The sequence below is a fragment of the Apium graveolens genome, chromosome 3 (genome assembly GCF_009905375.1).
Source record: "Apium graveolens cultivar Ventura chromosome 3, ASM990537v1, whole genome shotgun sequence".
Lineage (NCBI taxonomy): Eukaryota > Viridiplantae > Streptophyta > Magnoliopsida > Apiales > Apiaceae > Apium > Apium graveolens.
Genome location: NC_133649.1, coordinates 18,103,444 through 18,119,613, shown reverse-complemented (window position 1 = coordinate 18,119,613; position 16,170 = coordinate 18,103,444). Strand labels below are relative to the sequence as shown.

Sequence of the window (16,170 nt, the reverse complement as noted above, 5' to 3'; positions counted from 1 at the left end):
CCGTAAATTAGAGTTTAATATAACATTAATTCCACTACTGGTAAATTTTATTAATGTAAGTGCATGTTTAGCTTTTGTAAACCTCCCAATGCCCAAGAATCATGACTTTTTATTTTTTTTTCGATTTTGAAGAAATTAGACATCGAACTTATTCACATTTTTTTGGTAGTGTGTATGTTAAATCAACTCCCGTTCCTATAATCACTGCTTGGTAACCACATTTTTCAATTTTTAAGATATTTAAGAAGCCAGCCAATTATAGAATATAAAACCACAGCTCTCAGCTTATATTCATCAACCATTTAATAAATTAGAAGCAAGACATTAATGAGAACAAATTAAAGATTAAGAGGGATATATTCATTTCAGATTTTAAAGTATTGATAATAATCCATGGATTTTAAAAAAAATTCATTGATTTTATTTTTTTGTGGATTTTAACGGAGTTAGATAAAAAATCTTGCAGAGTCTAATTTTGTGAAATTTTCAGAAATCTTTCAAAATCTCATATATTTTAAGGGGTGTATTGAACTAGGATTCTAAGGGATTTTTTTCATTCATGAAATCCAGCTGTATTCAACTGGGATTTTAAAAAATATATCATATGATATTCAAGGATTTTAAATTATGCTACAAAATTTGGTAATATTCAATTGGGGATTTTAAATTATGCTTAAAAATCCGAAGGTATTCAACTGTGATTATTTAAAATCCATTAAAATCTGATTGTATTCACATGTTGGCGGATTTTTTTGAACTTCATAAAATGATGAATTTTGTGGAATTGTTCAATATATTTTATGGTTTTTGAAATCCCACCATAATTCATGAGATTTTGAAAGATTGTGTTTAAATCCTAAAATCAACTCTACGACATTTTATCTACAATCCGCGTAAAATCAAAATCTGATATAATCCATTAAAATTTCATGAATTATATATAATACATTAAAATCCTAATTCAATACACCCTTAAGAGATTTCAAAAGATTAAAAATGAACTAACAAATTCATCAAAATCCACAAGATTTTCAAATAAAAAAAATCAACGGACTTTTGAATACCATCAGATTTTGATGGACTTTTAAAAATTAAAATCTAAATTGAATACACTCATATTTTAAAAAACTTTTTCTAATCTCTATTCAATACCATCAGATTTTAAAGGATTTTTTAAAATCCTAATTGAATACCTCTTAATTTCAAGAATCCAAAAAAATCTCTCAAAATCTTGATTGAATATACCCCTCTAAATTCAATTCAAATGCTCAATGTTCTAGATTCCATTACATCTGTTTATGTCTTAAAAATTAAAATAGTCCTATGTCTACCACATCACTATGCAGTACTCCCTCCTCAGTCCCATTTAATTATGAATATTTGAATTGAAATAAAATATTTGACACATATTTTAAAATTCCAATCTATTATAATTATATAAATAATTAAAAAAAATTATTCTTAATAATTATTAAATATTTAAATTTTTATTTAAAAAAATAAAATTAAAATAAGTTATACAACTATAACTTTAAAATTCGTATAGAATATTTTATTTCAAATTGTAGAATATTTTATTTTAAATAATAACAAATAAGAAGGAGCAGTACTAAGTATGTATCTGCGAGAGATACAGGCATAAAATGATGGGAGTATATATGGAAGTTAGTGTTATCATTAGGACTGTGAGGAGAAGATTGAAACACGAAAGCACATAAGTAAATGTAAAGGTAGATGTATATACAGGACAAATATCTTACCATCAAAGGATAATATTTAGCAAGAGACTCTCTCCTGACACACCAGTCTATCTGTTTTGCATCTACATTTCTTCCTTGCTTTTTTTTATACAATCCCTTACAAAATATAATTATAAAAGGTTTTTACTGCCCTCCATTTTGAGAACAAAAGTATATAAACAAAATTGTTTTCATTTTGAATATATATTATTTGCACTATTAAACTTTTGACATAATTGATAATTTAAACATATTTTTCCTATCTCCTAAATGGAAAAACAAAAATTAATACTAAAACATAATATAAGACACCCCATGATTAAAAAAAATTGATATGTTTTTTTATTCTTTTTCACTTTTTAATATTAATACTCAACATGCCTCAACCACATTTAAATGAGTTTAATCCTTGGTCCAGTGTGCAATTTGGCTTTACTATTTCAACATGTCCAAATTTTTATTATTAGATAACTTTTGTTTGTTTTACAAAAATACAAAATTAGGTACAAACAAAGGAGAAATCACATAAATATAACCATACACATATTCTATATGAACTGTTGTTATCTATTTTTCTTATATTATTTCTATACTTTTATAATTACAAAATAACACAAACACACACACATATATATATATAATTTTTTAATATATATAATATTAATTTAAATAGACATAAAAATTTAATGGTAAATTTATATGAAATATTTGTAACATAATTATAGTGAATAATTAAATAATTATATGATGTGAATTAATATAAATAACAACTACTAATTAATAATTATTTCTACAACCATACTACATTGTGTACTGTACTCTATGATAAATCCATGAGTGAGATCACCTGTACTTATTTAAAATTTAAGCACATATTATTGAATTTGCTGTGTAGTTTATCAAAATAAGCTATCTTGTTCCGTACATAAGGAAAACATATTTGTACGTAAGTATTTGACAATCACTAATAAAACATTGTACAAAGTAAACAAATGATATTGATTGTGTGTTGCTAGAGAACAGGCAGGAATATGAAATGAAAAATCGAACACAACTACTGAAATACATTGGAAGTGTTCAACCATACCACTTGACATGCTTACAATAACGTGCAAGTAGCATAGCCTGCAAATTTACTATATACTGAATCTTTTTTTCTATCTCAATCTCTAGAGTCAACCTCAGCACTCTTGAAAATAAGTTACAGGAGTTGGTGATAACATAGGAGTTGTACACACATACATGCTGTGCAGGTACACCCAGATCAATCCTAAATATGTATGCACACACAATATACAGGATTTATGAGCCAGTTACAGAATATATTTGCTAGGTCAATTTTATTTTCCAAAATCAAATGTCTACTTGTACTTTACATATGGACTGTAGCAGTAAAAAGAATATAAATTTACTAAAAATCCTGTTAGTACTTGTGCACCTAGTATAATGATTTATGTTTTTTTAGCACGCAAACCTCAAAAGTACACTGGTAGGAGGAGTACTTGTTTGCATAATATACATATATTCACAGGTAGAGATATATAGTCTAGTTTCTCTTTCTAAATCCATATGAAACAGTTTCCGCATCAAAACCTTAATCATCACGCCTTTGGCAGTTTCACACATTAATTCACTCACGACCGGACATCATATAACAATCCAACATAAATATATATATCCTCCCCCTCTCCTACCATATTCTCTCTCTAAAATTAAATTGTTGTATCATCCATGAACCACCTCTCTTCAGAAAAACTCTGGTGGATGGAATCGGCAACAAAACGACCGATAGCCCAAAATGGCCTTTTCAGTTTCAATCAAAATCACCAAGAGAACACCCAAACCGCCCAAGATGTTGGCAATAATTCCGCAAAGAAAGAATCAGGGGAGGAAATTGTTGCAGAAAGAGAGGCCATGTTCGAGAAGCCATTGACTCCCAGTGATGTAGGCAAACTCAATCGCCTGGTGGTACCCAAACAGCACGCTGAAAGGTACTTCCCAATCGGGGGTAATAGCAGTGGGGGCGGCGCTGAGTCTGTGGAAAAAGGCCTGTTACTGAGTTTCGAGGATGATTTAGGCAAGATGTGGAATTTCAGATACTCGTACTGGAACAGCAGCCAAAGCTATGTTTTGACAAAAGGATGGAGTCGTTTTGTGAAAGAGAAGCAGCTTCAAGCCGGTGATACAATCGTGTTTGAGCGGTTTAAAGATGACGGAGACCGGTTCTTTATAGGGTGGAGGCGTCGGAGCACGGTGGTGGCTCAACCAGCTGGTGGGTGGACCCCGGGTTTTTACTCTGGACACCCTTATCCTTCGCAGAACTCCCGTCCAAATGGACCTCCTCTTCCATACCAACCTCACTGTCTTCATGCAGGTTTCACTACATTCCAAATTAAGCCCTATCTTTCTTTTTCTTTTTCTTTCTTTTTCCTTTTTCTTTTTTTTTATTTTCTTATTTGTTATTACCAAACTTTTTTGTATCTGGACATATATACCCTGGTATACACATCAAAACTATCTGGATACATTCACATTTTTTCATATTTACTGTTAATATTTACTATTAATTAGGCACATTTGCCAGGTGTATATTAAGAACTTAAGAATATATATTTACTTGCAGAACTTAATATCCGGCCCCATAACCAGGACCCACCACATTACTTGGCTATTTTTATAAGTTAACTTTTATAATTTCAAACCAATTTTTTAATAAATAATGAAGTTAAACAAGTTAGTTTTCAAAGAGAATATTATCATTTTAGTTTGGTATATTTTATAATCCTTGTTGAGCAGTGAGCACCACTCATGCTTAGAGTCATAGTTAGTCGATGCATGGTAAAATTATTTAAATGATGGCGCTACGAGATAAATAAAAAATAATAATGAAAAATGTGTAAAGATATATCTTATTGAGTACCCATCATACAATTCTGTCATACATTTCTATTGTACTTGGGGTTCCCATATAATTTGTACTTTTTGACATGAAAATGGGAGGAGAAAGTGAATGTAAGATAAGTTCACGTGGCGTTGTTGATACAGAAAGAGCAGAAACATCAGCTAGTGTGCAAAATCAAGCATCCAGCGGGAATAGCAGGACACTGAGGCTTTTTGGTGTGGACCTGCAATGCCAATTAGAAGAACCAGTAGCAGATGGTCCGAACCAGCAGAGTGAGCCACAATTTTACCCGCAGAGTTCATCTAGTGCAACAACAACCAGTCATGACAATGTTCCAAATTATCAAAATCACGTGGTAAGCCATCAATCCCAGGACTAATGTATATTAGTTTCTTAGACTGTTAGCAGCAAGTGGTAATTATAACATATAAATTGACCTAACTAATATTCTACTAGTAAGTTTCGTTAGCCGCCTCCTTTCTTCGGACAATCATGCATTATTTTATTTCATTTTATGTGATGCAGAATAGTGCAACTCATGCAATGAACGAAGTCATCGTCATACCTGCCTAACAGACTATTATTTTATGGATAGGCTTGTCTATATATATTGTATAATGTCTGGTAATATTTTAAAATTTTTATTTTGGAAAGGTGATATAAACGTGAAATTGAATAAATGATTGTAAAAGCGGAGTAGCATTATGTAGAAAAATAAATATTATTGAATATAAATTGGCACATTTAAATTTATTAAAGTGTTACACTTGGATATCAGGTGCCCAACTTTACAAGTAAAGAAGAAAAAATAGGACTTCATGGTGCCAATAGACCACCTGTATATTCCATACTTGTAAACTAAGTGCCAAAGTTAATTAAGGAGTAATTTATCCAATAGTGGCATGTAGTCAATACTAGTAGTTAATTTGACAATTTGTTTCACATCGTGTTGTCCGTTTATTTTCCACAAATTTTGTTTAGTTAATTGCAAGTGTCTAAAACTTCTCTGACTTCCCCATTGGCTCGTCTTTGAACTCATTTCCTATCATCCCCACAAAGTTTTTTACTCTTTAAGAAAGCTTTGTACATAAACCTTTCACCTTTTTTGACCTAGACTTCCAACTGATCTTCATTTGTTAATTTATATATATACACAAGGACCGAGCAAACAATTACACTGCAATGACTTGCACTTGTAAAGGCCAAAGTGTTTATAGAAGTAGAAAATGTTTAATAATATAAAAAAACCCCAATTGAGAATTTTAATTTAGAAAAACCGAGTACTCCCTCTCCCTCCCAAAAATGATAATAATATGACATATTCAACTTCTTATATTTAGACCGGTTATTCAACGATTTATAATTCTTAATTATTCATATTAATGTCGTACAGTTGTCAAATTAGACACATGGACCAAATCATAATCAATATTACTAAATTTTAAACATAAAGTACAAAAAAGTTATACACATTTGCCCTACAATACAACCTAACTATACATAAGGTAGCTAAATCTCCACATTATACTCATAGTTGGAATCTCTTGGTCATTGCTATCATGCTAGAGAACTTCTACATAAATTATTAGTAAAACATTAGTTATAAATATATTAAGAAGGTTATATGACAATGCCCTTTCCTAACTTCTAATGCAACAAAGATAAATTAATTTTCTGACAACATGATCTTAAACTTTAACTTGATATCAAATATTAATTTTGTAAAAGTTTCAACTTAGAACTTCTACCAAATATTTATCCATAAATATTTTTATTATAGGACAATTATAATTTCAGTTGCTGATATAAATTCCCTTTAAACTAAAATAGATAAGTAAAGAAAACCACATCCACCAACTCATGGTCAAGAAACATATGATATACAGTCAACTTAAATCTATGGTATTAGTTGGAACTGAAAGCTAGGTTACGAATATAGGCCTACGGGAATGGGTATATATCTAGGTTTAAGTATATATAACTAGCTAGGCTATTGCAAATCATGGGCTACTGGTCCAAAATTAATAGATATAGATCACACAGTATAGAGTGAACCACATGTATTCAATAGTTGCGGTTCAGTTGAATTGCCAGACTAGTTTTCTTTGGTATCTTAAGATTCAAATGACTGAGGTTTGTCCAAGGTGACAAGTAATTAAAGTCCTTCTGTATCCAAATTTTGGGATGCCTATTTATATTAGAAGTGTAATTTCATTACCAAATATGGTTTCTTATATACTCATTATATTTTGAAGGTGCAGTAAACACAATCTAGACTCCTAACAAATATAGAAGTCGCCCTGATGTATATACATATGAGTTAATGCTCTGGTCCACCATACTAATGGTGATGAATGTTGAGGTTTATATGCTCATGACTGTGTACACAATGTTAAAGCATGTTCCTCTTTAGAAGAAAGTACTAATCATATGTGCACACTGTATATATGGTTTGCAGCAGGATATCAATTTCTCAAGAGATGAAAGCCAGACGAGACATCACCAAGGATAAGATGCGTGGATGTGACTTGTTGACTATTTGAGCCACTTGACCTAAATCTGAAAAAATATGTGAAAAGCCCACATTTTGAAGACACTCTCCCCACATTCAACAACATGAAAAATTTGCTACTTCTTTGTGAATGAATCATAGGTAAAAATTGAAGGGAAACGGTAGATGCAGAAAGAAATGAAACTGGGAAAAAGAGACACCGAGATCATCAAGGTCTGCAGAAGTATATAATGGTTTTTGCAACAGCTAGGATTCAAGATATGCATATCCAGAATGCTACTGTTGAGATCCTGTTTCAAGATTTTAATTGACTTTGTTAGTAGAGGGAAATGTAACCTCATCAATATAATATATCATAACAAAATTTTAACTAGTAGGAGATGGTGCATGGTTCAGTGGGTGGGTGGATGCAGGATATGGGTTTAGCTAGCTGGCTACATATAGTTGATGAGTTGATTTCATAGTATAGTAGTACAAACTCAGTAGTAGATTTTCACTTTCTTTCAACAATTCTAAAGTTGATTGTTGAGGAAGAAAGGAGAAAGTGGCAGTAGCAATCTTCTTGTTCGAAGCTACTATGTAATGACTTGTTCTTTTATTTTTAACTGTTTTTTGAACATCAGCTTTGGTTTCAGAAGAGGGTTAGATATTAAAATTGCTTATCATTCCTTTTTTTATAATTAATTGCTTATCATTCCATCTTCGTATATAGATGCCAACATTTTTGTTAAGAAAACTTGTGAGGGATGCGTCGTGCAGAATTAAATAAGTTTTATATTCTTATCATGATATTGTAAGTTCATCAATTCTTGCTTAGAAGTTAGAAATTCAGGTGCAATTACAGTAGAACTTGGCACTTAATTTGTATATGTTTACGTGAAAATCCCAATATTCTACAAACAAACTACAGGACTTCCTGAAGAAGTTATTAATTTGTTGATGCGAATAATAGGCAGGAGAATGGTCTGATCCTTAGAATAGGGACTGCACTAAAGCATGCATGTAAAAGATTTTCAGGACCAGTATCATTAATGTTTATATTCTCTCAAGTGTCATTGTTTGTACAAGTCGCAAGTCAAATAGGAGATTTTGACACTGAGATTGGAGATTGAGATACAAAAACGAGTTGGTCAGTAGGGAAATAGAAGATGGAAAGAAATATGATGGAACAGCTTTTGAATAGTCTAATCAATTAGTTTCATCTGATTACATGGACATGAGAGCACCCCAAATGCCCTCCATGGGCTGTGCTTAGTGACTGTGGCTCTGCACTTATTTCGATCTTTATCGTGTTTATACTGAAACTTGACCACTCAATTTATAATAATTAAGAAAAGAAGTAGATCCGTTAGGCCAACAAAAAGATCTGCATTTTCATAAGGAGATAGATCATCACATAACATTTCCCAGCACCGGAAAAGATTGAGCACCAGGCACAATCACAATTCAAAGTATTCAATCCATACCCGCGAGAAGGGCAGAGGTAAACTTGAACCAATTCAGATACAAAAAATAAAGGATATACTCAGTACTCCCCTAGGACCCCGACTAATTTTTATACAATAAAAAACATCCCAAAAACTGCAATTACTTATAGAAACTTAGTATAAGAGTAAGTAGCACAAGGTTCCAGATGTTTATACTGCCTCTGATTATATGTATACTCATTGACGAGCTCCATCCTCTTAATTTTCTTTCCACCTATCTTGCCACTTTGCATGCATATATGTATCAGAAGCTTCGAATTTAATTCTTAACTACAAGGAAGTCTTTCTATGGATCAACTGTGTCGTCTATCACCACAAAATAATATGAAAAAGTTGGCCCAATTTCACAAAGAATTGGTTAGAAAGACACAATGGCTTAGTATTAGGCTCTTAGCTATTAAGCACTGAAGCTCTACTGAGACCCTGGCAAATTTATAATGCAGCTGTTCACACTTTACACTTTAAGGCCATGTTTGTTGTGTGGCATTAAATATATTTTTTAAATTTTTCAATCTTTGTAAAAAATTATTGGAGATTTGTATAATATATCCCAAATTAGCATGTTACTTTACAAATGTATCCTATTTTGTTTAATAATTATTAAAATGTTCCAAGGTTAAATTCTAACTTTTATATAATTCATATACATATAATTAGTTTATATATTTATATATTTGTTTACTTAAATTGACTAAAATATCCCAACATTTTTACAGATAAGTTAATAAACTAGGGATTTGTTTTAAATAATCACCTAACATGACCTGCCAAAATTTTTTATGTTAGGTGTCTACTCTCGCCTTTAACAGTTTTTTTTTATCAGTGTCTACACTCCCGCGTAATACAAATCCCCCTACCTCCTCTCAGTGTTTTCTCATCATCTGTATTCTCTCATAATTATGGAGAAGGAGAAGATTCAAGAGATTATATCATCCAATCTTATGAGGTAATATTTCTTGATTGTTTACTTGTTATTCTCTTTTCTAAAATTTAAGTGTTCTAATTGATTTAATAATATAATTTCCTTTTGTTAATTATAACAGAGATTCAAGATCAACCTTGATCTGTAACCCACAAATTAGGTGTGTAACACCTAAAAAGTTGATTTGTCAACCATCCACCAAAGTATACACTCCAAGAAAAAATTCACGTTTGATTGAAAATGCTAACATACTAAAGCAAAATATTTCAAAGATGGTGCTGGATTTTGAAAGTCATGTTGAAAAGTCAAGTCTAATGTCTGAAACCCGTGCTGCGAGTAATCAAGATTTTGTGAATATGGATGTTGATGGCCTAGATCCGAATTTCTGGAATTTGGTCTCTGAAAAAGTTGATAATGTTGAAGAAGCATTCAGTGTAATTCAAGAACCAATTATACAACTTGAGAATTTTGAAGAAGATGATTGTCATCCTGAAGATCAACCATGGAGTCAACCACTTATGTATAGTGAGGGTGAAGATGATAGAGAGTGAGATGAGTTTCTTTATCATTTTAGCATGAAAAACAGAAGTGATGATGAAGATAATGAGAAAGAAGTTGAAGGTAATGTTCCTACTTTAACAAAGCAAAATGTTATAGTTAATGACAATGTGCCATCTGAGAACTTTTCTAATATTCCAAAAAGTAATGTTAGTATTGGGCCATTGTTGAATGATAGTGATTTTGATGATTTTTTTGCTGCTTATTTGGTGGATCCAGAGTTGTTTTCTGAACCAGAAAATGATGAACATGTTGTTTATGATAAAATTGAAGTAGGTTTGCAATTTTTGGACAAGACTGATTTTCAAAAACATCTTAGAAAATATTGTGTATCTAATAGGATAATATGCAAGTTCCATAAAAGTGACAATATTAAGATCAAGGCTGTATGTAAAAATTTTGGACAACCCATCATGTGTCATTGGTTTGTATACGCACAGAAGATCCCCGGTGAGCCAACTTGGAGTATAAGAAAATGCGACCTATATCACACTTGTGTTGGAGATCCTAATGGAAAGAATTCAAGTGCAAATCATGAGTTTGTGGCTGAGGATTTGATTGAAAAGATGAAGAAATCACATAGCAAAATTATTCCCAAACCTAATGAGATTGCTGATGAGTTCTGGGCTAGTCACAACACAATAATTCCCTATCATGTTGCATGGAAGGCTAGAAACAATGTTCTGGAGAAAATTAATGGCAGTTATGATGAAAGTATCAAACTAGTACCAAACTTATGTCAGATGATTACTAGAACCAATCTAAAATCAATTGCAAACTACACATATAACAGGTATATTTTTTGGTTTATGGTATTCTATGTTTTTAGCTTATGATAATTAATACATACTTTACGTTAGTACCTAAAGTAATATATATATATATATATATATATGGGTTAATTTCTATGGATACCACTTTTTTTTGGAGAACTTGGAAACCACTTGTGTTCTGCAAGTTAAATATTGCATAAAAACATTGTAAAACATATTATTTGTGAATCATGCTCTACAAAGATCTTTATTTTATTCAAAATCTTGAATATCATATATGTACTGCATGTAAAACATTACAAAAATATTTTATTTGGCAAAACATGTTAAGTTTGCAGAACATTTGTTCAGCTTGCAGAACATACACATTCTACTTATTAAACTTAAATGATCTTCAATAATTTTAATGAATCAGTGATACTCGTAGAACATACTTCACAAAATAATATATTTTATAGTGTTTTAATTGCATAACATATTCCAAGGTCTCCGATAAAAAAGTGGTCTTCTTAGAACTTTTAACATTAAAACTACAAAACAATACATATTTAAGTGTTTAATATTGATTTAGTTTTAAATTTAGTAGATACTTTTTTTCTTTCAGAGAAATTAACTTCATATATTAGTACAATATTATTGTAATTTTTAAATTTTACTACATGTTTTTTTCCATGCAAATTAATATATATGTAATTGTTAATATTGCTCTGGTATTAAAAATTTGTACCTATTTTTTTTCTTTTTATACTAATTAATACATGTTGTAGTATAACACTACTTTAGTTTTAAAGAATATGTACAAATTTGTTTCATATAAATTAGCACGTATTTAATTGTTGATGCTAATTTAGATTTAAAAACTAGTACATATTTTTAGTATAATTGTGATTTAGGATTCCAAATTAATACATATTTTTTTATTTACTACAAAATAATATATATTTAAGTGTTTAATATTGATTTAGTTTTAAAATTAGTAGATACTTTTTTTTCTTTCAGAGAAATTAACTTCATATATTAGTACAATATTGTTGTAATTTTAAAATTTTACTACATATTTTTCTATACATATTAATATATATGTAAGTGTTAATATTGCTCTGGTTTTAAAAACTTGTACCTATTTTTTTTTACTAATTAATAAATGTTGTAGTAGTACTTTAGTTTTAAAGAATATGTACATATTTGTTTCATATAAATTAGCACGTATTTAATTGTTGATACTAATTTAGATTTAAAAACTAGTACATATTTTTAGTATAATTGTGATTTAGGATTCCAAATTAATACATATTTTTTTATTTACTACAAAATAATACATATTTAAGTGTTTAATATTGATTTAGTTTTAAAAATTAGAAGATACTTTTTTTCTTTCAGAGAAATTAACTTGATATATTAGTATTAATGTATGGTCAATTGGTCATGTGTTGTTTTTCAAGAGAAGAACTGCATGTGTTGGTTGGGATTCTGGAGATTTGGTTCCTAGGGCCCAGAAATTACTAAAAATAATGTTCAAAAAACAGGGAGTACAAAATAGCAAGGAGTACAAAATAGAAGGAGCAGTTGCTGGCAAGGTTATGAAGTTAAAAGCATTCACTTTTCAATTTTCACGTTGATCTTTGATAAAAAAAAATATGGAACTGTGTGCAGTGGCAGTTAAGAGATTTGCTTGTCAACATGCAGTATGTGCTTTGCAACAGATAAGACCCAATTGAGTTGATTAAGTATTCAACTAAATAAACAAATAATAAAATAGTTGTTAATACATATCAATATTATTAATTTATTTTTGTGGATTCTCAGGTATTGTGCTAGATATTATTTTGTGAATAATTATAAGATAACATATGCATCAGAGATGGTACCTTTGGAAGGTCCTGATGATTGGGAAGAGGTATTCATATTAAAGGGTTGTTATATTAAATTACATAGCAATTTTTTAAGATAACTAATAATCATTATATTTATTTGTGGAGCAATTATTATCCACCTTTACTCATTAAAAAACAAGGCAGGCCTAGAAAGAATAGAAGAAAGGATTATGATGAGACATTCCATGAGAAAAAAATAAGGTGTTGCAGCAAGTGTAAGCAACCTGGGCATAACAAAACTACCTGGTGGTCCTATAGGCTCTAACTCAAAAAGAAAAATAGTTAGAGTGGAAGTAGATAGTTGAATTAGTTTATTTGGATTGTTGATTTTTTTCCATAGTTATGTTAATTACTTTTGAAACTTTTGAATTTTTTTAATTGTTTTGACTCACGTGGTAATGAGCATCTATATATTTACTTTTGTGAGGATGATGATTTTTAGTGTGAGACACAACTAAAATAAATAGTGTCAGGCATTGTTAAAAACTTTCATGACAAGAATATGTTATAATTTGAATTAATTAATTAAGTATTCTACATTTATATAATTTTAAAAGAAGTAAAGTAGTAATATTTAAAAATATAAAAGTTATGAAGTTAAGACTACAGGTTATATATGTCATACAAAAATGTTAAATAGTAAAGTTAACCATGGTTAACATAAAATTGTTAAAAAATTTAAAAAAGGGATATGCTTATAAATAAAATTACAAATGTGACATATTTATAAATGGATAGTTAAAATGGGATATATTAGTAAAAAACCCAAATTTATTCCTCCTTTAAATTATCATATTGCATATTTGTTATGTTGAATAGAAAATATGAACAGTTAAGTTTAATGTTACCACTTTTTTAGGAGAACTTAAAGACCATTTAGGTCTGCAAGTAAAATATTGTATAAAAATATTGCAAAACCTATTATTTTGCGAATAATCCTTTACATAGATTATTATTTTATTCAAAATTTTGAATATCATTTATGTACTGCATGTAGAATATTGCAAAATATTTTATTTTACGAAACATGTTTAGTTTGCAAAAAAATTTATTCAGCTTACCGAGCTTACCGAACATACACATTTTACTTATTAAACTTAATTGATTTTCAACAATTTTAATAAATGAATGGTATTCGTAAAACATACTTCACTAAATAATATAATTTATAGTATTTTAATTACAAAACATACATGATGTTCAAGGTCTTCGACGAAATAGTAGTCTTGATAGAATTTAACTCATGATTATAATCTCTTTGTCGGATGAGGTATTATTTAATCCCTCCCAAGTTTTAAAAGATTACAATCTACTCATTATATAATCCCATAAAAAAAATATAGAATCCGATAATTTAAAGATTATAATCCGATCCCAATGACTTTACCATAAAATAACAAACATGAAATAAAAATTTAAAAAATTATATGCTTAATACTTCAAAGTAAATATAGGATATAATTATTTAATTTATGATTAATATTAAAGAAATTAGTTATTACGAATTATTATCAGTTGATTAATAATCCAGAACAAGCCTGGGCTAATAGTTTAACGGCAAGTCTAAGAATGTGATGATAATATATAATAAAACACTGTACAAATTATGTAAACTACATAGATTATTTAGTAAGTTTGTCATAAGCTGGTGCCAATTCAAACGGGATATTTATGAAAAAATATTTATATTTTGTTTTTACATGTAACTACAAATGCTTATTACGGAATATTACCAAGAAATCTTTTCTTTCTAGTTTTTATTATTTAAATAAATGGTTAATTAATAAAATTTTGAAAAATTTTCAAAAATATTACTTTTTTTACGTTTGTTTGCAAAATACAATTTTACTATCTTTTGAATTTTTTTGCAAAAAAACGGTAAGCAACCACATCTGCAACTTCTCACTAAATAAAACAGAGTGTAAACCAATCGCAAAAACGATCGATTTTCAGTAAAAACATGTAAATCCGACCGTGTAATAAGTGATCGGGTTTATCCTCGTCGGTTTTGAAGAAATATGGTCGGTTTTGACCAAATATCACGTTGACCTTGTTTGACGGTTAAAGTGACGTGTTTTGATACGTATCTGGGTCCAGCTAACATGTCGGGTCTGGTAGAAGACACTGTCGATTTCGATCGGCAAAGCGGTCGGTTCATAGGGATCGTGTTTACTGGTCGGAATAGGCGGTCGGTTTTAGTTGGCGTAACAGAAGTCAAACTTATTCGCCCAAAAGTGGGCTAGGAAAAAATTTCGGTCGGCTTTATTTGATCGATTTATTTATAAAATTGATTGTTTTACATAACGGTCGGGTTTATTTCTTAACCAGTAACGGTCGGTTTTAAGCTCTATTTCTTGTAGTGTACTTTCTGTTTCTTATAAATGACTAAAAAAGAATTTGGTTGCATTTGAGATTGTATCGGGTTGCGTTTGAACTTGCATCTGGCATCGGGTTACAAAGTCAAATTTTTACAAAAATATTTAAAAAAATCACATTTTTGCAAATAAAAACTTAAAAGTTATATTTTACAAAAAAACTTAAAAAAAACGAATTTTTCAAAAAACCTCCGAAGTTTTACAAAGTTTTACAATTATGTGAAAGAGAAAAGCATCTGAGCAAAACTCAAACAATTTATAGTTATACGAATGCATAATTTGCATGTTAAATAATATAAGATGGTCAACATTATGGGCTCCTCCTTATATTTATTTTTTTTGAAGAAACATGGATTAATTAATCAAATAAATCGGACATATAAACAGTTTTCGCTTTAATAGGAACAGCCCTCCTATTAAAAACTCTACCCGGAAAAGAATATGACTCTCTCGCTAAACAGGAAGCAGCCATATTAGCAGATCGTTTAATAAAAAACACTTCAATGTTTAACGGCTCCTCCTTATATTAGTTCTCGTTTTGGTTGATTAATTTTTACTCCAGTTTCTTGGCTTACACATATTTCTTCTTGGTTGAAACATTTTAAAAAAAGGTAAAAAAATGAGAACTAATAATTACACAATCTTATTGTGTAATTATTTAATGAGATCTACATCGAAACCATTACAATAAGAGGTAACTAAATGAAGATAATAATTGACTGGCACACCCCAAATACAAAATACAACGTTAACCAAGAAATCGGGTTTAAAAATTGTGAATATCATGCATGAACGTGGCGTAAACAACAGCATAGCGTGCCTGTCCTCGATTAGAATTAATTAAACACCCCCTAAACTGTTCACTAACAACAAAATATATTCACGCTAGCCAATAAGCGAATAGTAGAATATATATACTTATAGCCTACCCGCTGGTTCAAGATTAAAATAACGACTACATTTCTGAGCGGCAGACCCGAGTATTAAAGACTTGAAGCTAGTTAAAATTCTATTGAAGTTAAAAGTAA

General features: G+C 29.9%; 1 protein-coding gene across 2 annotated transcripts; it reads left to right on the top strand.

The window, feature by feature from the left end:
* The first annotated feature begins 3,203 nt into the window (after positions 1–3,203).
* LOC141711876 (B3 domain-containing protein At2g36080-like) lies at positions 3,204–7,785 on the top strand. 2 transcript variants are annotated; one of them, XM_074514575.1, is made up of 3 exons: positions 3,204–4,113; positions 4,785–4,996; positions 7,103–7,785. In XM_074514575.1, exons 1-3 carry the CDS (start codon positions 3,471–3,473, stop codon positions 7,151–7,153), a joined length of 906 nt encoding a protein of 301 aa, XP_074370676.1. In that variant the 5' UTR covers positions 3,204–3,470; the 3' UTR covers positions 7,154–7,785. The 2 variants fall into 2 exon arrangements, with proteins under 2 accessions (XP_074370676.1, XP_074370675.1); XM_074514574.1 differs by having other exon boundaries at positions 3,207–4,113; positions 7,100–7,785.
* The last annotated feature ends 8,385 nt before the right edge of the window (positions 7,786–16,170 follow it).